Raw genomic sequence first — 22,860 nt, forward strand, 5'->3', positions numbered from 1 at the left:
TTTTTTTGGACATTTCGTTAGTTTTCCTAAGTTTTTAATGGAATTATTGGGCAACATACACTGATGGTTCCTTGTTGGTAGGGTATTACGTTACACTTTGCCCTAGTTTAAAGTGGCAAAAGCCAGTTTAGTGCAACACTTTAGTTTTATGATTCATTTTTCGACAATTAGCAGGAATGATTAATTTTTAAAATTCCAGTTACTTGAATAATTATTTTTAGCAATAACGATATATTAATTGTATATTGATGATTCAACGATGATATAATAACACGTAATGATGATAAAATGACGAAATAATGAACACCGATCATTTATGTAACCAATGTCCAAAATTGATAATTTATGCTAATTGCCTTTCATTTTTTTGTAATTGTGATGTCATACTTGCACTCAAAAAAACTTCGGTGCGTCTCTATAACTATGATAACTTTCACACTGAATATAATTAACGATAATCATATATGAACCTAAACAAAATGTGGTAGTGTGACTCTAAAGTTTACTTTGAAATCAATTGGGTGCCTGTATATAAGTTTTTTTTCTTTATGTTTCGACTTCATTTCCTAAACCCTCAATCTAGTGTAAAAATATCGATGTACTAAATTTTTTTTTTTTTAACAAACAATATTATCTAGGAGATGAGTTAAGCCTCATAATGAGCTATCAATGAATGTGGTTCAAATTTGCCTTTGGCAAGAATCGAATTTAAGATTTCTCATAAATGAAGAAGAATACATTTAGACCGTAGTAATAAGTGACGATTTTTTAAAAGAAGTTAAAGATGCATAAAATAAATGAATTGGTGATATAAAATTCTGATTCAAAGTCAAATAATATCAAAATAAACAGAAAATCTGTTTTGGAGAGGCCCACTGAGCAAGCTTCATACTGTATACTCACCCAAAGGTAAAGCCTCCACCAGATAGTTTAGTGAGTGGTGACGCCAACATCAGGCATTACCTACTAATTAGTTCTTAATTATCATTTTAATAATTTATCGAAATCTTTCATCTGATTTCATTAAACATCAAAAGGAAGTACACTCATTGCAAGGGAATCACAAGGAAATGAGCACAAAAAGTTCGAGCTTGTGAGTTTTACTTAATGAATAACTGCTAGTCATTGAAAATCGTTAATGAGTTTGGATCTCATTGTGAGATTAAACGCTCATGTACAAAAACCGTTAATGAGTCGGAATCTCAATATGAGATTAAACGCTCATGTACGACGGCCATGAGGCATCAAGTAGAGCATATGCTGATTGTCTTTATGGATATTCGCAATAAAAATGTGAGAAGGCAACAACAAGAAAAGTTGATGATGTCAAAATACTTTCGGATCTAGACGTTTGCCAACATTCCCACCCTTCTATTTTTTCAACAAAAAAAAAAACAAAAAAAATCAGTGAGTAAATTGCCAGAGCCTCAAAAAGCTTAGGTGGCAAAGATGAATGTCATCACTGCGTGTTAAAAAATGACAATATCGAACTCATCTGCACTCTACAAAATATTTCCTGCTGTAGTTTCCCATTTTGCTGTCGTTCTAGTCCTAATCTCTAATCTTTTGTTAAGAGTGAAGCGACGGGAAAAGTGGTTTCGTGCTATAAACCACCCCAATTCATGAACTTCTTGACCTCATCGTACAAAACCAAGATGGCAGCAGCGCCGGTACTCCTAAACACATTCGAAACTGCACCACGATAAAATGAAGTCACCCCTTCTCTCCTATATATCTTCCTCCAGCAGTCCAAAGTGTTATTGTACATCCGCTGTTCCAGTCCAGACTGCATCATCATCCGCCTCCGAACTGTATCAAGTGGATATGACAACAACCCAGCTGAGGTTGTGACTGCCTGAGCCACTGCCCAACGCTGCCACAATGGCAAATCACGTTGAGAGTCTTCTGATAAAATTTCCTTCATCGTATCAAAGCCTCCAAAGTAAAGCCCCCGGTGAATGACCATTCCCTGTAAGGAGGCTGGAAGCCCTCTGTAAACCCCTTGAATCCCGTCCTTTTGGCGAATGGTAGACAAGAAATGGTATATTCCTCGAAATTGACGGATTTCAGTTCTTCCAATGTCAGCAGCCAGGCGGGTATGTGCAATATCAAGCGGGTATATTATGATCAATGTTGTACAACCAGCAGCAGCTCCAGCCATGAAATTTGCAGATGGACCAGCCAAAAAATGACCATCTTGAGAGTGTCCACTTCTTAATACGTTCCTATAAAGGTCCTGTTACAGAAATTAGTTATATGGATAATGCACTGGGATATCATAATGAAATCTTAAGAACTATTCCATCAACCGCCGTAGCAAGTAACAACTAGAACGGCAGACATCAACTTTATTGTGTTAAATTCAAAATGTTGTTGGGCAGCTTTATTCATCGACTTTGATTTAAAATAACTCATTTAAATGAATATTTGGATAAAATATAATCTTTAACAAGTAGGTACTTGACTGACTAATCCAAAGATAACCACATCTTTCATATCTACTTATGCTACTTATACCATCTGATCAGGGCATAATGCTTAATCTATGTTACTCTCCTATAATCAATTGTGTCAGAACTTTCTGCTTTCCTCGCTTTACATATGACAATAATATTACCAAGACAGATACTATGGCATTGGGGACGTGGGTCAAGAAATCCAGACAGATGGGTTTAGTGTGGTTAAGCTTCTAAACTTCATGATTTCTTTGGGTTACATTTCAGACATACTTTCCTTTTCTAATTTCCCTTTTCAGGCTAAACAAGGAACGGCAAACTCCAATCCAAGATCGCAGCACTTACAGTGTCATAAGTTGAGACCACTTCTTTGGGGGGGGGGGGGGTCAGCTTCCTTGTATTCTTATTTACTGCATCAAAGAGAATCCCACATTTTTAGGCTTTCTGCTATAAATCTTGGTTATTGTTGACAACCCTTTTCAGACGCTTACAAACACTGGCTGCATGGTCAACATGATATGATTTTTAACATTTTTCAAAAGGCCTAGTGCCTTGATATCTCTTTCTTCAATGCTATCTTCACCTCCCTGTTATTGTCAATCTCTCTAATTTCCTTATAAACTAATGCAACCTAAAATTCTACTTTTCTTTCCTCTTTTGAAAACTAATGCAACCAAAATCTACTTTCTTTTTCCTCTAAACCTGTTTTGACGATTAAATTTCTACCAACAAAGGCCCGGTACAATCCTTGTCAACAACCCACATTCTGCTCATCATCCAATATGGATGTGTTAGCATCTCAAAATATTTTAACTGTGTCGCTCAAATGGTTTTGTAAGGTCCGTGCATTTTAGTTCCATCTAGCTCACTCTGCAGAGTGTCAGTTACTAGTTCAACCAGCTGTTCAGTTCTTGGAATGAAATTCCACCATTATTATTTTCACTATCAATGTTGACATGCTGATTCTGATCCCAGAACTAATTAAACCATGCTAAACAGTGACCTAAAGATCATCCTTATAGTAGGTGAACCAGAAAGACAACGGAAGCATCCATGCTTAGTGAACAAAATCCCACATCTACACTCTGCTTACTCTCAATCAGATGTCTCCAAACATTATCTCATAAAACAAACGAAACCATAGTGTAATATTCCAAACCCAACAAAAAGTACCTCGGCAATGGTTTAGTGGTTGCTTAGCAGGCACACGCTTATAACAATCACGGAATCAGGTTCTCCCCTTTTCTCGCTCCTCCTTTCTTTCTCCACTTAAAAATTCCACCTAATAACTAGCAGTAAAGTATACAAAGGAAGCGCTGCAACAATATGGATTCTTTTGAGAAAAAACCAGATATTTGAACGCTGCATTTGCTAACAAGCTCAATCACTCACCTAATGAACTTCATGAATAAAATCTTGTTCCCTATAACTGCAAACAAAGCCTATTCAAGTTCATACAGCCCGAAAACAAGCTGCATTACCGGTCATCATGAAATATCAACGGGTTTCCGAAGTACTTCATCGTAACATACTAGTGAATGGAGCCAAAGGTAAATGAATCCAAATGTAATCTTGCATACAGAACTTTAAAATGTTCCAATAAGAACACTATTTCTTTCATCTTTACTGTTCTTTTCGCTTTTTCATACTAAAACTGGGTTAGATTCTAACCAATCCAACGATAAATCAAACCCATTGGCAACAAACAGTTCCCAACTAATTAAGAGAAAAATCCAACCCTTTAAGAGAACAATCCAAAGGGACCAAAACCCAGAACACAATCATCCAAATATTGAAAGCAGAAGAAATCAAAGAACTGAAAGAACATTACCTTGAGGGAGAAATTGAGAGCGACCGAAGGGTAGTATCGGAGGACGCTGCTCCCATTGCCTCTCCAAAGAGACAGGATGCCTTCTTCCCTGACCGTCCGGGCGATGCAATCCACCATCCCCTTGAACTTCGTCCGTCCACCGCCGAGAATGGCCAGGTTGCTCTCCTGGGTCTGCAGCAAAAGCTTGGCTCTCTCGATTGGGGCCACAATCGTGTGCACGACGCTGCCCATCACCGCCCCGGCCATCAGATCACGGTGGAAGTTGGTCAGCCAATCCGGCGGCTGTGACTTCGACGTTTTCGCTTCTGGGTCGTCGTCATCTTTGCTCATTCTCTGCGGGAAACCCCTCCTCTATCTATCCCTGCGGAAAATGGAAGAAGATGGAAATGGTGGGAAATTGAGGGGGCCGGTTACCCATCTAATACATATATTAATCAATGAATCAAAGAGATTAAATTAAACCCAAATCCCAATTTCCCCAAAAGATCAAAGCTTTATTGTTGATTAAACAGATTAATCAGATGATTAATTAAAGATTGCTTCTTTGTTTCTGTTTATTAGATGCTGGAGAAAACGGAAGACGCGCTGCACCTTCCGGAAGTATCGACGAGCGCTTTGGAGGTGGGATGCATGCACCCCAGGATTGATTGATAAGTATGAATTTTGTTTTGCCACGTATGCTCTGACCTCTGATGAGCAATGCTTTTTTTATTATCATTTGCTGCCCATCTTTCATCGTTAGAGTCCCATGCCGAGTCAGAGCTGCAGAGTTTAATAATTAAGAGAAACAAAAACTAAAGGAGAGATTGAATCGGAACAAGACTTACATGAAACGAAAACGTTGTTAGAACGACATACTCATTTAATATAAGTTATGTCTTGGATACATTGGATTGGAGGACAAGTTTATCAATTCGGTTAAAACTTTGACATTTCCAGTTAAGAAGAAGATTTTAGTCAAAAGAGGCACAAGATGGTGTTTCACTTTTGTAAGATTGTTTAAATTTGTGTGTCATTTGCGTGAAAGAAAATGCAAGTTGGCCATTCACAAACCGTGCATTTTGCGAAAGCTTGTGGTCCTTTCTTTCTTGAAAAAAAAGCTTGTGCACGTAGATATGAGTAATTTCTCAGTGAGATGTCACATTGATAGACTATTTAATACTGTAAAGTTCATTAAACATCATATGTCGGTTGTACATGACATATCAACTATATCGATTATTCCTACTAACACGTGAATAATAAACAGTAGGAGTCAATAACGCTCTCTCAAAAACTAATCCATACACATGACATAACTTAGGCATCAAAGCCCAAGTATAAGCTAACCCATGATTGATAAGGCCCATTTGAATTTGTTTCCTTCATGGACTTTTAACTTGGATGAACTAAGAGGGCCATTAAGTCTTAGCACCAAGTTTACTAGGCTGACCTCCAACCCGACCCATGTGATAAAAACCCAATTCGGAATTTTTCCCATTTTTTCCCAACAAAAACAGTAAAAACTGAAGCGCGTTATTTGTCTGAATTGAAACCAGCAGAGCTGCAGGAGGGACAGGATTACATGTAGAGAATCTTGAAGGAAGACCCCTACCAAAAAGTGGACAGTGAAGTTGAAACTGACAAATGAATGCAAACAAACTTATCTTAATTTACTCTGTAAATCCAAATTTGTATGTTCCCACATGAAATGAAGAAATATCTATTCGTTTGAAGCTTGTTCTTCTTCCTCTTTCTAATAAAGTGTTCTTATATTAACTCTGTGTCCAAGGAAAATGTGACGTCGACACTATCTGACCTTAAAATTGTTAATCTACATGTATCTACATTCATGTTTGTGGAACTAACAAAGCAACAGGATTCGAATTAATCTACATGTATCTATTCTACGTAAGATCTTAGAATTCTTAACATTGTAAATTATAAAGTAGAATCTTAATATACGAGTCATTCATGTTTATGGAACCAACAAAGTAGGGACAACTAGAATCGGTTCATATTTGTGTGTACGATAATCTTAACACTCATAGTATTATTAACTATAGATCATGATACAAACATACCAGTTATTTATGTTTGTGAAACTAACAAAGCAGGAACGACTAGAGTCAGCCCAAATCTATTTGCACAATCATCCTATTCCTATCACTCCTAATATTAGATTAGAAAACATAATAGCAACGTACGAGTTATCTAGCTAGCCATCTACATGTATATTACTGAGCTGCGCGCGCGCACACACAAAATAAACTATTAAACGACTGGTGGGTTGTGTTGTGCAAGCACTTGGGACCGGCCAACATATACCCCTTCTTAATTTGTTGCCCTATTCATTTTGCAGGCCAAGAAAATGTCAGAATAAAACTAGCTAGCAATAAGCTATAAATAATATTTTAATATTGGAATTGGATTACTAAAATAATAATAGGTTAGGGGGATAGTATAAGAATGAGGACTGTTTTCCCACAAGCATGTCTCTGCTCGAATGAATAGCCAATCATCCTAATATATTTAAATGATGTGGCTGCAGATGCACAAATCAAAGTTATAAAGGTTTTGCATTATTTTTCCTTTCTCTTTTACCCATGATGTTAAAGGGCATAATCAACTTCTTATCATCTCTCTCTCTCTCTCTCTCTCTCTCTCTCTCTCTCTCTAGTGTGCTGTGTGAAATCTAGCTCTCTTTTCACTTGGTTGCTTTATTTCTACTTTTCATGGGAAGGGAAAGGTGGGGTTATTTGAATAAAAAGAAACTTAAAAAGCTTACAAAATGCAATTTAATTTGTAATGGTGACGTTATTTGTACACACAAAATTGACATCTTAGTTAGCTAGTTGGCAGCCTGAAACATTTTGAATATATAGGTGAAATCATACATGTGTATTGTTAAAGCGTCAGTTTTGTATGTTCAAATATTGATTTTAAAAAGATGGATAAAATTAAATTATTAAACAAGTAATTTGAGGGACTGGGAAGAGAACAAAGGAAAAGACAGAAAGTGCACGTCAGAACAAGCCTGTGGTTGGGCTGTGGTGGTGGATGGGTGGAGAGCTCCAAAGGGAATCCCTTCTCATCCCTCCCTCTCTCTCTCTCTCTCTCTCTCTCCTTCTCTTTCTCTCTCTCTCATGCAAGACATACACATGTCTTACAATTAAGCTTTCTGTTTATGACACAAAATTACTTGTTCCAAATTATCATAGGGTTTTTTCTTGAATTTTTCTTGGTGTTTGTCTGCAACTCCACTCTCACCAGCAAACCGAAGTGGCTCTTGCAGACATAAATTTAATCAAGAGAAAGGTTGGTGCTAGTATTCTATGCTAGCTAGCTACTGGAAAAGTTCATGATTCTTATTTTCCTTTAAACTTAATTTATATGTAGCTCCTTTTTTTTCTTATTAATTCTGTCTTTTGATTACTGGTTGAATTTTCTTGAAGGGTTTGAAGGTAGAGAGAAGATAAATCATGAAGGCTAGCTAGGGAAAACAGAATATTGGTGGGATTTGTGTGAAGCTGAATTCATCTGTACACATTCTTTTACATATATATAATTCTTTTCTGAACTAGGGTTTGCAGTCAGATCTAAATCCTGTCACAGATGTGAAAGTTGAGATCTGTTGCTCAATTCGTTCATGAAACTGTATACAAACAATTGGTGTCATCCTATCCTATAATTTAAAGTAAAGGGTGTTTTAATGATGAATAAAGGTTTGATGCTGGATGAGAATATGTCAAATCTGACTTGTGCTTCTGGTGATTTAAGTGCTTCTAACTCAAGCATCAGAAATGAGTCATCATCTGCTGGCACAGTCTACCCTCATCCCCCATCCGCAGCACAAATTCAGCAGCAGCAAGCACCGCCACCGCCAAAGAAGAAGAGAAATCTCCCAGGCAACCCAGGTCTCACCAAATCAAAATTAATTAATAACCAACATCGACACAGAGAAATGATATGACTTCTGCACACCTATTTTCTCCCTTCTACACATCTTTCTGCACATCCTGTTTATTCATGTCCCTTGAGACTTGTGTAATTCAAATACCAACTATGAATAAACATGAGTGTACAAGAGGATTAAAGGGTGTGAGAAAATCACATCCTTCTATATACTTACATATCATGCATGTTAATTTAATTGGTTTTTCTTGTTTAATTTTGGTTTTATATATTAAAATTTTAATTTTGAGCAGACCCGGATGCTGAAGTAATAGCCTTGTCTCCAAAATCACTGATGGCAACGAATAGATTCGTGTGTGAGATCTGCAACAAAGGGTTTCAAAGAGAGCAAAACCTTCAGCTTCATAGAAGAGGGCACAATCTGCCATGGAAGCTAAAGCAAAGGACGGGCAAGGAGGTGAGGAAGAAGGTGTATCTGTGCCCGGAACCAACATGTGTCCACCATGACCCATCAAGGGCTCTTGGGGACTTGACTGGGATCAAGAAGCACTTCTCTAGAAAGCACGGTGAGAAAAAGTGGAAGTGTGAGAAATGCTCAAAGCGGTATGCAGTTCAGTCGGACTGGAAAGCTCACTCCAAAGTCTGTGGCACAAGGGAGTATAGATGTGATTGTGGAACCCTTTTCTCTAGGTAAGAGCATTATAGGTAATTAATTATTAATATAGCACTACCAGAGAAAGATTATAACTACATTAACTAGTTTTTAAGAATCAACAACTTAGGATTAATATACTTTAGAATTAATATCCATACGTGAGTTATTAATTGGTCGGGTATCAATTGATATACATTGTCATATGAATTATGAGTCACATGTTCATGAGTACCAAATACTGTAGATTAATAGTTAGTACCGAACAATCCATAACCTTGATCCTGCACAACCTTTGTGAAATGAGGAGAGAGAAAATCATATGGTAATTAGCTTTTGATGAGTTGTGTTGGGTTACATATATAAAGCGATTAGTGTAAGAACCTTTAATGTGTTTCACGCTTACACACATCTGCTACTGTCTTTTGTCTTCAAAAAACAAAAAGAACGAAAATACAAAAAGGTCCATATGAGAGAGAGAGAGAGAGAGAGAGAGAGAGAGAGAGAGAGAAAGAGGACAACACTGTTTAGGTTACTTTTTTATGGTTGGTTTTTCCTTGCTCTTTTTGTTTTCTTGTGGTTTTTTTTTATTTTTATGATGGGGTAACTCTGCACACAGGAGGGACAGTTTCATCACACACAGAGCCTTTTGTGATGCTTTAGCACAAGAGAACAATACAAGCTCTGCAGCTGCCAGATCGGTAATGCCAGCCTCAATAAACCCACTTCTCTCCTCACTCCCCCAACTCCATAGCCATGGCCTCCAAGCTCAATCAGCTGTCAAGAGAGAACAGGATCAGCATCAGCAGCAGCTCCTTCCTCCGTGGCTTTCATTCTTGCCAGAAGGCGGCGAAGCGGCCAGCCTCCCTACTATGAACCTCTCCGCCTCGCCATTATTCTCCACTTCTTCATTCCAGCAATATTATTCTTTTGGCCAAAACCCTAACCCTAGCAGCTCTTCTACTGCCCTACTCCCTGATAACTTCCAACTTCAACAAAACACCGCTTCCCCTCACATGTCAGCCACTGCCTTGCTTCAGAAGGCATCGGAAATGGGTGCGACCATCAGCAAATCCTCCCCTTCCCCATATTTACTCAAACCACCCACCCACCAATCCCACCAAGCTCACCAAGCTCACATTTCCAACGAAACTTCGCGTGACCAAGCAATACTATTGGATGATGGATTTGGAAACAATGAGAGTAAATCTTCACTCTTCCATGATATGATGATGATGAGTAGCTCCCATGGTTTTGGTCATGATCATCATCAAGTCTCGTCGTCGTCGTTTGGAGATCATCATCATCAGCAGCAGCAGCAGGCTTTCAATGGAATTATGGTCGACGGTAATTTCGTCGAGATTAATAATAATAATCCTCCAAATAATTATAATAAACCGAGAGGTACTGACAACAACAACAACAACAACGAGGGTTTGACGAGAGATTTCTTGGGACTTAGAGCGCCATTTTCATCAGCAGCAGCATCACATGGCGGCCATGGTGATTTATTCAGTATTAATATGGTGGGGCTCGACCATCACCACCATGTGAGTACTTCTTCTTCTTCTCCAGCTGCTTATAACAATGGACAGCAGAATGATCAGAACCAAACATCGTGGCAAGGTTAGTTTGGTCATTTTCAGCATGTAGTCATTAATTTTCCTTCCCTGTAGAGAGAGAAAGACAGCAGTTGCAAACTTACCATGTCTGAGGAATTCTTGAATATTCTGGTTAATAGGCTGTTTGAATGGTGCTCCAATCTTGCACTATTCTTTTTTCTTGCTTTATTATTTTGAATATTTGGTCTTTTTATAATAGTTTTCTGCTTTTTTATATTTTACTTTGCAATCAGTATGGTTACAAGCCACCGACAATGATATATTCCAACTTCGAGCAAATAATTGATTTTAGTGTGATGTGGTGGTCTACAATGATACGTGAGATTATTTTTGCTCAAGATGATTTAAGATTCTGATCACGATTGAAAGCTCATTTAAAATAAGCAAAAGTGTTTAAGATCGTCAAAAGTGTATTTGATCATCTTTGAGAAAACAAAAAGTTAAAATCGTTTTTGTATTAAAAAAACACTTTGAAATGCATTCCGAAGGAAACACCTTCTATGTTTGTCTTCAATAAAACACTTAGAGTGTTTGTTCAAGAAGCACATGCACATTTTTTAAAAATGATTTTCGATTTTGAGTTTTTTTTTTCTTTAACAAATCAAGTTTTAAGAATCACTTTCAAACAGACTTTTATATTTTAAAGCGTATTTCTCTGATTCACCGTTTGTATAACTATGTCAATTTTTATTATGAACTTTTTATTTTGAGCAATACCTCATTGAACTTATAAATAGCTAAATCTCTCCTTACTCCTAAATTTCCTTACATCTCTTTTATTTTTCCGTCCATATTTGCCATGGGGGCTAGCAAGTGAGCTACTAACAAGATGATCACGTGCTTGCCGCATGACAAAAATTAACAGAGACATGGATACGATGTAGAAAAATTAATAGTACAAAGTAAATGGTAAAACGTTTTGGAAGTAATTGGTTAAAATAAAAGTTCAAAGTAAAAATTGAAACGGGTTACAAATTTTCAAGAATAAATCGGTGAATTACTCTATTCCAAATTACTTTAATTTATTAGAGGCAAATTCAAACTTGAGTGCAAATGTTATCAACTAACAAAACCCGCGTAGCTGATTGCATTAAGTGATTAAGTACTCAACTTTTAACTGTATATATCCGTAATCACAACCTATAAATGAACGCACACATGCACACGAATTTGTTTCAGAATTTGTGACCAGACAAACTATTTGATGTCTCAGAAATGATAATAATTAAAGCCTATGAAGACGCTGAGAGAAAGATTCGAGAGTACAGTACTGCATCACTGAACATTGATGTGTTCATATCATATATATCAAAGCTTTTTCTTTCTGAATATGCCATATCTGAATTATATGTGGATGTTCAACGCAAAAAGTAGATGCTTTGTGCACAATGTGCAGTGCAGCTGCTCCATAGCTCTCTCGTGTTCGTTTCAATCCCGAGGCTGTGACTGAGAAAATAAAAGCAACGTAGAAACCCCACCTAGTTAGCCTCGATCATGTTCATGCTACGACTAAGTTTAATAGAAAAGCTTGATAATACTTATGCATGGTAAATATGTTCTTTTTGGAAAAGCACCCACTCATGAAGTACTTCTCAAGTGTTTCTTCGAAAAAGCACTTTGAAAATGCTTGGTACACGAACAATTTCAAACGAATCCTAAAAGTTTGATATTAGTATGTCGTAGAACAAGCGAGACATACACAAGGCCACTGTTGTGGGTACTTTTCTTCCTTTTCCTTCCCCTTGGGCCTTGGCCGCTGGTTACTTGATGACTGATGATTTGAGTTGGGTCGACGCAATTGACCCATTTATATTGGGCCGTCAGTTCAATCACCCTATGAGATAACATGTAGTGTCACTGTCAATCACAATTACAATTCACAAGTCACAAAAATAACCTAATGTAGATTGGCCTGTGACGTTCTGGATTCTAGACTCTCATAATGTATAGTGTTAAAAGACAAGTACTTTTAATTACTTATAAATACTTTGTCCTAAGCTCGTTTTGCGTATGTGAAGTGAGAATAAAATGATCAACTTAACCCAGTTGCACTTCTTGAGCTTCTTGTTTGTTAAATTGAGAGTCCTCATATTCGGCTATTATAAATAATGAATTATTATAATAATTAACTCATTATGTGACTTAACTGGAATCCCTATTCTGATATACTTCGTAGACAATGTTTTTTTTGTAGGAATACTTTCCATACCTCCAAGGGTAAAATGGGGATCTAGATATCCGTCCCACCGAGGACAAGATGGACAGTCTATCTCTAAGCATGCTCCTGGGACCTTCGTAATCTCTCTCTCTCCGGAAACCTCTATCTTCCAAAGCTCCGCGCTTTCCCCCGTTTTCCTTCTCATTTTCTCGCCATCAAAACACCACCGCGTGCTTACGGACCGACCCAGCAACGCCTCCGGAGTTTTGAGTTAGAGAGAAAAAGGCGCGGTGGATTTAGAGAGAGGAACAATCAGACATTTTTGGCCTTCGAGCAAGAGATGGCTTTGAGGCGCCTGATCACTCAGGTCGGTTGAATCTCTCAGCTGGGGTTCCAAGTCTGTGAATTTATGCAGTTTTCAGCTTTTTATATGCGATAGAATTGTTTTCCCAGTGAAATAGTATGTTTCTTTAACTTGATCTCGAAAACCTTAATTCCTGTATTTTGATTGCTTAGGAATTTGGTCGTTAGGTTAGTTTCTGTAACCATGTTGTTCATATTTGCGGTGTTGCGGTATACGGGTTTGTTTCGGTTCGAGTTTTATGGGTTTACACCAAGGAGATGCTTACATTGTCAAGACGTTGGAAACTAATAATTTAGATGTTAAACTATGTACCAATTGGGAACCCAATGTGAGATGGACCTTTTGAGCTCATTACGAAAATTTGGTGTTATCTGAATTTTTCGTTTTGTCTTAGTTTGTTTCTTGTATCAGCAAATGAACGGAGAGTTATTTGAAAGGTCCTTCTAGGCGGTTCAAAGGCGGATTATGAGCGGTCGAGGTTGCGTTGTTTCTTTTCGACAGGAGTGTGTGTAGTCGTATTTTAAGGGTTGGGTCACCTCTTTTGGTCTTAAAAGAATGAAGAAGTGTGATATTTTTGTTGGTTTAGACATACTATTATCAAAATCCCTCCCTTTCCATCGTTGAGAACTTGCAATCAATGCCTTAATGAATGCTGTGCTCGAGTTTGTTTTTCCAATTAAGTTTTAATTTCCTATCTCAATGAGCAAAAGGATGCAACCAATTTAAATTTTAATTGCCTTCTTAGACATACTTACTGTTGTTTCTTTGGGCTCTTTTTAACTCCATGTTATTTCTTCAACAGGTTTCAAGGCATCGATCAGAGTTGGGACAGCTGACAAAAGTGGTTGCCAGAACTTATCATCCGACCAACAGGTTCGGAGGAGGTGCCGGAGGTATCACAAATTAAAAATGTTTTGATTTGTATATATTTTTTTCGTTCATTTCAAACTCCCAAAGAATTATGTTTCTTGTTTATTATCTTGTCAATTTGTTCCTTTAGGTACCTCATTGTTTAGGCTTTAAATGAAAGACAGAATACTCATCTCCATTATCTTCACTTATAGAAATGATCGCTTACTTTTAAACCTTATGCAGGGAACAAGTTTTTAAGTGCTCAAGAAAGGTTCAAGTCGAGCTATGTTGGCAATTTCGCTCGTAGAGTACGCGATACCGATGAAGCTAGTGAAATTTCCTATCTGAAAGAACTTTACAATCGGAGTGATTATGAAGCAGTGATAAGAGCATTTGAAAGTCAACCATCATTACATCCTAACCCTTCAGCACTTTCTGAATATGTGAAAGCATTGGTAAGAGTTGGCAGGCTGGACGAGAGTGAGTTACTCAAGACATTGCAGAGAGGTGGGTAATGGAACATGGTTATGTTTCCTTTGTAATTGTTTATACCAAAATTATACCATATTTCATCTTTATCTTGTAGACTTGTCTAGAGTGTGCTAAGCTTATGTATGAAGTAGAGTTTATAAAAGTGAATTGGATGATTGTGTTTTAGTACCCTGCTTTATTACAATTAAATTCCCTTTCTTTTTGTGATATAGGGATCCTGAACTTCTGTTGTATTTTCTGTACGAATAATGTTATGCTTACTACATATTTTTTATAGTTTTTTCACCTTGACCTGACTTGTAAATTTGAGCTCTATTCTACAAGTTTTGTAGGTGTTGCTAACTCTGCAAGGGAGGAAGAAAGCATTGCCGGCTTCTCAGTTCTCAGGAATTTTGGAAAATCAACAAACGAAGGTATTCTTGGAACTGCAAGTGCTCCTATTCATATGGTGGCTACAGAAGGAGGTCAGTTTAAAGAGCAGCTGTGGCGTACAATTCGCACAATTGCACTGGCCTTTCTTATGATATCTGGCATTGGAGCACTCATTGAGGATAAAGGAATAAGCAAAGGTATTACAATCTCCTGGTGCTTTAGACTCCCCTGCCCATTGATTAACATGCATTCTAAATGATGAATGTTTTCCTTCTAATTTTCCATTTCCACATTTCAGGACTCGGACTAAATGAGGAGGTTCAACCTAGCATGGAATCAAACACAAAATTTAGCGATGTTAAGGGTGTTGATGAGGCTAAATCCGAGTTAGAGGAAATTGTTCACTATCTTCGGGATCCTAAGGTTGTATCAACATTATGTATAGAAGAATATGTAATATGAAGACCTTTTACTATCACCCTATGCCCCCTGATTTCTGGGATGGGGGCAATATCATTGCTATTTAATCCAAAATAAGGTGATGATTTTGGAGGTGACCTATTAGCGCAAAGGGCTTGAAAAGGTCTTGATTCACTCAACAAAATTTCCCCTCATTTGCATTGTGTTCCTTTAAATCAATCCAAGAATACAATCTTGAGTACCTTGATCTTGTGGAGAACTAACTTTGGTTTAGCTGGAGATGGATGATATGCCAAATCCATCCTTAGCAGTGCCATTTGTGTCCCATGCTTGCACTCTCTTTATCTTTTTGTAATTGTAGGGCATGCCCCTTAATGCAATTTCCCTTGGTGCAGCGTTTTACTCGTCTAGGTGGCAAGCTCCCAAAAGGTGTTTTGCTTGTTGGTCCACCTGGCACAGGAAAAACCATGTTAGCAAGAGCCATTGCTGGAGAAGCAGGGGTTCCTTTCTTTTCATGCAGCGGCAGTGAGTTTGAAGAGATGTATGTTGGTGTTGGGGCTCGAAGGGTGAGGGATCTTTTCTCGGCTGCAAAGAAGCGGTCACCTTGTATAATATTCATTGATGAGATAGACGCAATAGGAGGAAGCCGAAACCCAAAGGATATGCAGTACATGAAAATGACCCTTAATCAGTTACTTGTTGAACTTGATGGTTTTAAACAAAATGAAGGAATTATTGTCATTGCTGCTACTAATTTCCCAGAGTCTCTGGACAAGGCATTGGTGAGACCTGGACGGTTTGATCGGCATATTGTTGTTCCAAATCCTGATGTTGAAGGGCGAAGGCAGATTATGGAAGCCCACATGTCGAAGGTAATCCTTTTATGATGGTTTTTTGTAACTCCACCTTGAATTGGAAGGGTCTTTGGTCACAACCATCTTCTGCAATGGCTTCTTCCATTACACATCAAACGGAACATAATATGTTTGGGCCTTATGGTGTATGGGCATATTTTGGCTGTCGTTGTTTTTGTTCTTCTTTTATATATCTTACGTGATATGACTTTGTTCTGTAAGTTGTATTTTAGATTATACGACTTTGTTTTGTAAGTTGTATTTTAGATTGATGCAGCAGATTCTTTAGAACTAGAAGTCACTCCAAGACTAATCAAGATGTTCTTTGACAGGTTCTGAAGGCCAATGACGTAGATTTGAGTATTATTGCTAGAGGAACTCCGGGGTTCTCCGGAGCTGATCTTGCGAACTTGATCAACGTTGCTGCTCTGAAGGCTGCCATGGACGGTTCTAAAGCAGTGAATATGGCTGATCTTGAATATGCAAAAGACAAGATTATGATGGGAAGCGAACGCAAGTCAGCTGTTATATCTGATGAGTCAAGAAAGCTAACAGCTTTCCATGAGGGTGGGCATGCACTTGTAGCAATCCACACCGATGGTGCTCTTCCAGTTCACAAGGCAACAATAGTTCCTAGGGGTATGGCGCTTGGCATGGTTGCCCTGCTGCCCGAGATGGACCAGACAAGTGTCTCACGGAAACAGATGCTTGCAGAGCTCGATGTTTGTATGGGGGGGCGTGTTGCAGAAGAGCTCATCTTTGGAGAAAGTGAAGTTACTTCTGGTGCATCAAATGATCTCTGGAAAGCAACTTCGGTGGCTAGAGCAATGGTTACAAAGTACGGTATGAGCAAACAAGTTGGGCTCGTCAGTCATGATTACGATGACAACGGTAGGAGCATGAGCACAGAAACTAGGTTGCTCATCGAAGAAGAAGTGAAGTACTTATTGGAAAGGGCATACAACAATGCAAAAACCATCCTCACCGAACACAGCAAGGAACACCATGCCCTTGCTAATGCTTTAATAGAGAAGGAAACACTCACCGGAACTCAGATAAAGTCCTTGCTTGCACAAGTAAACTCCCAACAGCAGCAGCAGCAGCAGCAGCAACCGCACCAACAAGTAGTTGCAGCGAAGAGCGACTCACAGTCTAAGCCAGTACCGCCCTCCACCCCCAACGCGGCTGCTTCTGCCGCAGCCGCTGCATCCGCTGCTGCAGCTGCCGCAACTGCCGCAGCCAAGTCTACAGGTATTGCACCCGTCGGATCCTAGCACGGGCCAGGTTGATGAGTCGCGGGCATGTATTTATCCGTGTCAATGTTAGTAAAGTTTTACCGTCACCAGGCTCTCTGTTCGGGTACCGTATTACGCTGCTGCCACTCCGTAGTCAGATTGGCTGGGAATTTAGAAGAGTCTGAAATGCGATGAGTCAGTGTAGGAGTAATAATTAGAAGGCACGGGAGAACATCCCTTTGCCTATTTTTGATTTTTCATCCTCTCTGATGGTTGTTTGTACAATAAACAATAATGGATTCCTGAATTTTTCTCAATTTTTATTCCAACTTTTCATTATTAATTCTAAGAAGTTGGCAAACCGATTAAAAATCGTGAGTGTCGTCTCATATTTTTTGAGAAAAATGGTATTGCTAAGTTTCTACTTGACATCATTTTAACGTACAATAGTTATACTTTTTACCAAGCTGAGAAAAAGTCTTTCAATTTAAAAGTTAGGTAGTTCTGTTAATCATCAAAACGTTATTTTTAGTTGCACTGAGTTAGGTCCCCTTTGCATAAAGATTGTCGTCGCACTTCTCGATAGTCGGTCCGAAATCTGAATCGTCCTCCGCCTGGCGCCATAGAGTTTCCTCAGTCCAACTCTCTAATCCATGTCGGTGACTCGCCCGACTCCGACTCAGAAGCAACCAGGTAAATCTGATAAATTTTCCTTCCCAGAATTTTAGTTCCTTCTCTTTGCAGAGATTTTCCAAAATTTCCTGGCCATAGATGCTAAAAGGAACCAATCTTTTCGCAAACCCAGTTCATAAAATTCTCAAATTTATTGTCTTTTGAGTGATCAAAGGGTGTCTCTGTAAGTTTTTTGATCTTGGGTTCGAAACTAATTTCATTTTAATCTCCATAATATACTAATTTATGTTCGGTTTTATTGTCTGGTTGTCGATATGTTCTAGCGTAATTATGTTCGTAACAGGTTCAATGTGTTCCTTTAACATGTATTGACTGCATAAATTTTGAAGAAAATCTTTTCGAATTCCGTCCGGCAGTTATTCAACAGCGCAGGATTGTTGTAGAAAACAAGCATGGGGAGAAGCTTGTTGGGATATTACATGAGAGGGGTTCGAAGGATCTCGTTGTGGTGTGCCATGGCATCCACTCATCAAAGGTTGTTATTGGCTACGACAAACAAACTATGTCTTTGTCAATTGTATGACTGAAAGATCCAGAAATTTGAAACATTTATTCATTAGTCACTTGATTAAGAGCAGGTTGTAACCAATCGGAATCTATCTGTTTTTTGTTACCTTCGCGAGCGTAAGCGTGTGTATTATGTTGTTTGTGCACTAAATGTCATCTGTTCGAAGATGGTGGGATAGATGATTGAATTTACAGTCTTTTTGTGTTATCTCTAGGAACGCATTCCTATGGTGAACATTGCCGCTGTGTTAGAAAACGGTGGTATAAGCGCTTTCCGCTTTGACTTCGCTGGAAACGGGTAAGCTGTTTGCTGATTGTTATGCCATACCTCGTTGGGACAACATAGGTAGTTATAAGAAGTTTATATTTATTCATACCTCCTAGGGAAAGTGAAGGTTTGTTTCGATATGGTCACTATCGAAGAGAAGCTGATGATATACGCGCTGTAGTTCAATACTTTCGTGGGAAGGATTATGTAGTAACTGCAGTTGTTGGTCACAGTAAAGGTCTGTCTATAATTTTGCTCTTTTAGAACCAAAGCGTAACTTGAGAAACAAAAGGAGGAACGGAACGATGTTTGAAGTTACTGCTGACATGTTTCTTGCAGGGGGGAATGCAGTGATCTTGTATGCTGCAAAATACAGTGATGTTCGTGCGGTTGTAAATATTTCTGGCCGATTTGATCTGGAAAGAGGCATGGAAGGTCGCTTAGGTAAAGATTTTCGACAAAGAATCAAGCGAGATGGATTTATTGACGTTAAGTACAGAAGAGGTAAGCTATCATATGCAGTTATTCTTATTTTCCATAAACACAGCTGTCTTATCATAGTCGTTCTTTCAACAGTGTGGAATTTACAAGTCCTTCGTTTACAAACCCATTTGTCTATATAAAGTTTGCAACTGCGTATCTACTTGTTAATAGGTACATTTCAGTATCGTGTCACCGAAGAAAGTTTGATAGAGCGTCTAACAACTGATATGCGTGCAGCCTGCCAATCGATTAATCAAAATTGCAGGTCAGTGATTGCAATTTGCCTCATAGATTACTTCTCCAATCTTCTGCTAATGATTATCCATAAAAATTCGGTTGATTACATTTTGCATTATCTGCAGGGTTTTGACAGTTCATGGATCACATGACAAAATTGTTCCTTTTGAAGATGCTTTTGAGTTTGATAAGATTATACCTAATCACAAAGTATCGATCGTGGAAGGAGCTGATCACGAATACACTTTACACCAAAACGAGCTGGTTTCGATCGTGTTGGACTTCATCAGGGAAGATTTTCACCAGGACATGGATCTGTCTAAGCAGTCACCATCTAGCACAAGAGCCGATAAATCTCTCGATTCACGATTGTGATCTTAGCCTCATTGTCGTAAGTTGTAAATCTTTCTAAACATCGAAATTTTAAACATCAAAATTTTATTATTTGTTAGGAATTGAAACTGACTGCAACGAGCAATCATTGACAAGTAGTAGCAAAAGTAACCTACTAACTAACAACAGAGGTGATACAGATCGATAACGTCCTCAGTACGTATACAACTACTAATCACATATACACTAAACCACTCAACTATGCTGTGACAGTCTTCGGCTTAGCCCCGATTTTTCTCCAAGATACACTGGGCATTATCTGCTTTGTGTCGACGCGATCCTTGTACTTAATAGCAAAATTGAGCAATGAATCCAAAAGAGAGTCCGAAAGAAGGTGCGGTTTCAGTCCCAACTCAATAAGTTTAGTGTGTTTAGCATTGTAGTAGTGCTCCTCAGCTTCAACTCTAGGGTTTGGGACAGAGGTGGTTTGCACATCAATTCCGAGCTTCTCTCCAGCTTTTGTAACAAGTGCCGCAAGTTGATTGACGGAAAACTGCTCAGTAAATTGATTGAAGACCCTAAACTCCCCGGCCTTTGCTGGGTTTGCGATGGCAATTTCAACACACTGAACTGTGTCTCTTATGTCAAGATATCCCCTGGTCTGGAAGATCAAAATTCATACATATTAGTACATGGGAATTGGGAAGTAATGCAATGCGACTTCTTTGATGCACTCGAAAAGAAAGCTTTGTATTGAAGGATTTTACCTGACCCCCTTTGCCATACACGGTAAGCGGATGACCGACAGCAGCCTGCACGCAGAACCGGTTTAATGCAGTTCCAAAAACTCCATCATAATCAAACCTGTTATTGAGTTCTTCATGCATCTCAGTTTCATCGGTTCTCACTCCATATACCACTCCTTGATTTAGATCAGTGGCTCTAATCCCCCAAGCCTTGCAAGTGAAGGCTATATTATTCGAATCATGAACCTTGCTCAAATGGTAGAAAGAGCTCGCTTGCTTCGGGTAGGGCAAAGTATCTGTTCTCCCGTTATGAGTAATTGTAATGAAACCCTCCTCAATGTCAATGTTTGGAGTCCCATATTCTCCCATGGTCCCGAGCTTCACGAGATGACACTCTTCTCTGAACTCTTTTATAGCAAAGAGAACATTCAGAGTTCCAATCACGTTGTTATTCTGCGTGAATACTGCTCTTGACCGATCAATCATGGAGTAAGGGGCAGACCGCTGTTCCCCGAAATGAACAACAGAATCAGGCTCAAACGACTTGAAGGCTTCTGACAAGAACTCGAAATCACAAACATCACCAATGTAGAGTTCAATGGACTTTCCAGTGAGAGCTTTCCAACAACGGATACGATCATGGATAGAGGCGATTGGAGTCAGGGAACCAAGACCGAGCTGGTGGTCAAAGAGACGGCGCACAAGGCTATCAACAATGGCAACCTCATAACCTTTCTTGGATAGGTGAAGGGCTGTGGCCCAACCACAGTAGCCATCTCCACCGACGACCATCACCCGCTGTGGTTTGGAAGCTCCGCCTGAACTCTCATTAACGCCGTAGCTCGGTTCATTTGGGGCTTCCCTACTTGCAGAGAGTGTGGTTGCACGCACCGTGCAAGTACCACTCTGTGACCTCTCCCCTTGCAGGATGATCCTCCCAAATGGGGTTTTGGAAGTCTGAAAAGTTAAAGAGGAAGGAAATGCGATCGAGTGTTGGATCAATGGTTTGGTGTAGGGTTTACCACCAGAGGAGAATTTTAGAGAGCAGGAAGTTGAAAGCAAATGTGCCATCAATTTTTGCTTCCCCTTACTCACAAATACCTGCAAAGAACGATCCAAAATGTTCAAATCCTTCGTTTGTTTTTTTCAGACAAGATGATATATATTCTAAACTCCTCTAATCTACGGGAGAAGGATTCGAACTTGGGTGCATGCCGCGACATTAAAAAGTCCGTCCATTTAAATCCTTAGTAAGTTTCATGTAGTGATTTCATAACAGCAAAACAAAGAACATATTTCCAATGAAGCAAACACCCAATAATCTTTCGCAGAAAATATTCACACAGAAAGCAGATTTCTTTAGACACCCAACACAGTTGTAAAAAATTTAAACTCTTACGCTTTCTCTTCGGATAAAGAACAAAATTAAACCAGCTTAAAATTCAGGGAAACACACAGACTAAATACAAGACTTAATTCAGCAGATAAATAAAAAAAGAAGAAGAAATATTAGAGTGAGTTCTTACTGTAACAGGATCAGCAGAGAGTGCAGGAAATAAGTGATGAAAGAAAGAGTGAAGACTGTGTTTTGGTGTCTTGGGGGATTTAGGGGAGGAAGGAGAAGAATCAAAAGCAGCAGGCGGAGGAATATCCCTCTTATCCATTCTCCAAAATGGGCTCGACTGACCCGAAATACAAACTAGTCCATAACCAGAAAAGCCTACTCAATGTTCGAGGCTACTACATTTCAAGGCTTAGTGAAAAATTTCATCCCCAATAAGTCAGAAAATAGGGCTAGATTCCTTTTCTTTTTTGGGTAAAATAAAATTGGGCTACATCTAGCCCCAAAAAACAGTGGGTCCCATAAAAAAAAGAAGTAGCAACCCATGTGAGCAAAATTCTATTACTCTCTATCTACTTACAAATACACTTATACTCTATTTTTGTCATTTTTATATTCTTTTTTCTTACATATTTTTCTTGCAATTTGGTTAATTAATGATTGTTTTAAATTTCATAAGAATTCAAATTTCAAATCGATTTAACGTTCTTGGGTATTGGTGGGTGAAAATTTTAAATAAATTTTTTTTCAAAATTGTATGATACTAGTTTACCAATTTGTGTTAGGTAAATTGTTGTGTTGTACGTGGAAAAAAAATTAGAGTGCGGAGTGTGGGTTTGTATCTATCAACATATGAGATTGAGATAAGAAAATCTAATCCAACAAAAGGTTCATAAGTGATGAAATCTAATTTGTCCAAATTTGAACTTTTTAGGTTAAAAGGTTCTATTGACCCTAAAAATTACAAAGCCTACGTGGCGCGCAGGCCGAGTAACTAATAACCTAACTACGTCGTTCGGTTGAATGCGGGGCATGTCAACTCGTCGGCC

General features: G+C 38.7%; 5 protein-coding genes across 7 annotated transcripts; 3 read left to right on the forward strand and 2 right to left on the reverse strand.

Moving 5' to 3' along the window:
- Positions 1 to 1,264: 1,264 nt before the first annotated feature.
- On the reverse strand, positions 1,265 to 5,198 carry LOC103952205 (probable ADP,ATP carrier protein At5g56450). 2 transcript variants are annotated; one of them, XM_009363766.3, is made up of 3 exons: positions 4,879 to 5,198; positions 4,288 to 4,648; positions 1,265 to 2,236 (listed from the first exon to the last, which is right to left on the reverse strand). In XM_009363766.3, exons 2-3 carry the CDS (start codon positions 4,615 to 4,617, stop codon positions 1,604 to 1,606), a joined length of 963 nt encoding a protein of 320 aa, XP_009362041.1. In that variant the 5' UTR covers positions 4,618 to 4,648; positions 4,879 to 5,198; the 3' UTR covers positions 1,265 to 1,603. The 2 variants fall into 2 exon arrangements, with proteins under 2 accessions (XP_009362041.1, XP_009362033.1); XM_009363758.3 differs by having other exon boundaries at positions 4,288 to 5,198.
- A 1,996-nt stretch (positions 5,199 to 7,194) lies between these two features.
- On the forward strand, positions 7,195 to 10,669 carry LOC125475170 (protein indeterminate-domain 7-like). The gene is made up of 4 exons (XM_048579553.1): positions 7,195 to 7,584; positions 7,722 to 8,183; positions 8,475 to 8,871; positions 9,453 to 10,669. Exons 2-4 carry the CDS (start codon positions 7,979 to 7,981, stop codon positions 10,462 to 10,464), a joined length of 1,614 nt encoding a protein of 537 aa, XP_048435510.1. The 5' UTR covers positions 7,195 to 7,584; positions 7,722 to 7,978; the 3' UTR covers positions 10,465 to 10,669.
- A 2,048-nt stretch (positions 10,670 to 12,717) lies between these two features.
- Positions 12,718 to 17,519, forward strand: LOC125475171 (ATP-dependent zinc metalloprotease FTSH 4, mitochondrial-like). Its single transcript, XM_048579559.1, has 7 exons — positions 12,718 to 12,980; positions 13,780 to 13,870; positions 14,073 to 14,336; positions 14,654 to 14,890; positions 14,992 to 15,116; positions 15,509 to 15,985; positions 16,300 to 17,519. The coding sequence occupies exons 1-7, from the start codon at positions 12,954 to 12,956 to the stop codon at positions 17,239 to 17,241; spliced, it is 2,163 nt and encodes a 720-aa protein (XP_048435516.1). The 5' UTR covers positions 12,718 to 12,953; the 3' UTR covers positions 17,242 to 17,519.
- Positions 17,520 to 17,712: 193 nt separating this feature from the next.
- Positions 17,713 to 19,834, forward strand: LOC103952169. 2 transcript variants are annotated; one of them, XM_048579563.1, is made up of 7 exons: positions 17,713 to 17,895; positions 18,225 to 18,370; positions 18,618 to 18,700; positions 18,787 to 18,908; positions 19,010 to 19,174; positions 19,325 to 19,418; positions 19,516 to 19,834. In XM_048579563.1, the coding sequence occupies exons 1-7, from the start codon at positions 17,856 to 17,858 to the stop codon at positions 19,763 to 19,765; spliced, it is 900 nt and encodes a 299-aa protein (XP_048435520.1). In that variant the 5' UTR covers positions 17,713 to 17,855; the 3' UTR covers positions 19,766 to 19,834. The 2 variants fall into 2 exon arrangements, with proteins under 2 accessions (XP_048435520.1, XP_009361995.2); XM_009363720.3 differs by having other exon boundaries at positions 17,714 to 17,895; positions 18,252 to 18,370.
- On the reverse strand, positions 19,812 to 22,150 carry LOC103952180 (UDP-sulfoquinovose synthase, chloroplastic). Its single transcript, XM_009363728.3, has 3 exons — positions 21,996 to 22,150; positions 20,491 to 21,570; positions 19,812 to 20,384 (listed from the first exon to the last, which is right to left on the reverse strand). The coding sequence occupies exons 1-3, from the start codon at positions 22,131 to 22,133 to the stop codon at positions 19,983 to 19,985; spliced, it is 1,620 nt and encodes a 539-aa protein (XP_009362003.2). The 5' UTR covers positions 22,134 to 22,150; the 3' UTR covers positions 19,812 to 19,982.
- Between the last annotated feature and the right edge of the window lie 710 nt (positions 22,151 to 22,860).

This window comes from the organism of the source record quoted next, unplaced genomic scaffold (genome assembly GCF_019419815.1).
Source record: "Pyrus x bretschneideri cultivar Hongxiangsu unplaced genomic scaffold, Pyrus_bretschneideri_v1 Contig1, whole genome shotgun sequence".
Taxonomy (NCBI): domain Eukaryota; kingdom Viridiplantae; phylum Streptophyta; class Magnoliopsida; order Rosales; family Rosaceae; genus Pyrus; species Pyrus x bretschneideri.

What these genes read in the sequence shown, in the direction of transcription:
- LOC103952205 (XM_009363766.3), bottom strand. Translation starts at nt 4,617, where the DNA reads ATGAGCAAAGATGACGACGACCCAGAAGCGAAAACGTCGAAGTCACAG. An exon ending in CTCTCAATTTCTCCCTCAAG is followed by an intron (nt 2,237 to 4,287) that starts GTAATGTTCTTT and finishes TTTCTGTAACAG; the next exon opens with GACCTTTATAGGAACGTATT.
- LOC125475170 (XM_048579553.1), top strand. Translation starts at nt 7,979, where the DNA reads ATGATGAATAAAGGTTTGATGCTGGATGAGAATATGTCAAATCTGACT. An exon ending in AAATCTCCCAGGCAACCCAG is followed by an intron (nt 8,184 to 8,474) that starts GTCTCACCAAAT and finishes AATTTTGAGCAG; the next exon opens with ACCCGGATGCTGAAGTAATA. An exon ending in TGTGGAACCCTTTTCTCTAG is followed by an intron (nt 8,872 to 9,452) that starts GTAAGAGCATTA and finishes CTCTGCACACAG; the next exon opens with GAGGGACAGTTTCATCACAC.
- LOC125475171 (XM_048579559.1), top strand. Translation starts at nt 12,954, where the DNA reads ATGGCTTTGAGGCGCCTGATCACTCAG. An exon ending in ACTCAAGACATTGCAGAGAG is followed by an intron (nt 14,337 to 14,653) that starts GTGGGTAATGGA and finishes CAAGTTTTGTAG; the next exon opens with GTGTTGCTAACTCTGCAAGG. An exon ending in TGGAAGCCCACATGTCGAAG is followed by an intron (nt 15,986 to 16,299) that starts GTAATCCTTTTA and finishes GTTCTTTGACAG; the next exon opens with GTTCTGAAGGCCAATGACGT.
- LOC103952180 (XM_009363728.3), bottom strand. Translation starts at nt 22,133, where the DNA reads ATGGATAAGAGGGATATTCCTCCGCCTGCTGCTTTTGATTCTTCTCCT. An exon ending in TCTCTGCTGATCCTGTTACA is followed by an intron (nt 21,571 to 21,995) that starts GTAAGAACTCAC and finishes CGTTCTTTGCAG; the next exon opens with GTATTTGTGAGTAAGGGGAA. An exon ending in TGTATGGCAAAGGGGGTCAG is followed by an intron (nt 20,385 to 20,490) that starts GTAAAATCCTTC and finishes TTGATCTTCCAG; the next exon opens with ACCAGGGGATATCTTGACAT.
- LOC103952169 (XM_048579563.1), top strand. Translation starts at nt 17,856, where the DNA reads ATGTCGGTGACTCGCCCGACTCCGACTCAGAAGCAACCAG. An exon ending in TCCGACTCAGAAGCAACCAG is followed by an intron (nt 17,896 to 18,224) that starts GTAAATCTGATA and finishes TAAATTTTGAAG; the next exon opens with AAAATCTTTTCGAATTCCGT. An exon ending in TGACGTTAAGTACAGAAGAG is followed by an intron (nt 19,175 to 19,324) that starts GTAAGCTATCAT and finishes ACTTGTTAATAG; the next exon opens with GTACATTTCAGTATCGTGTC.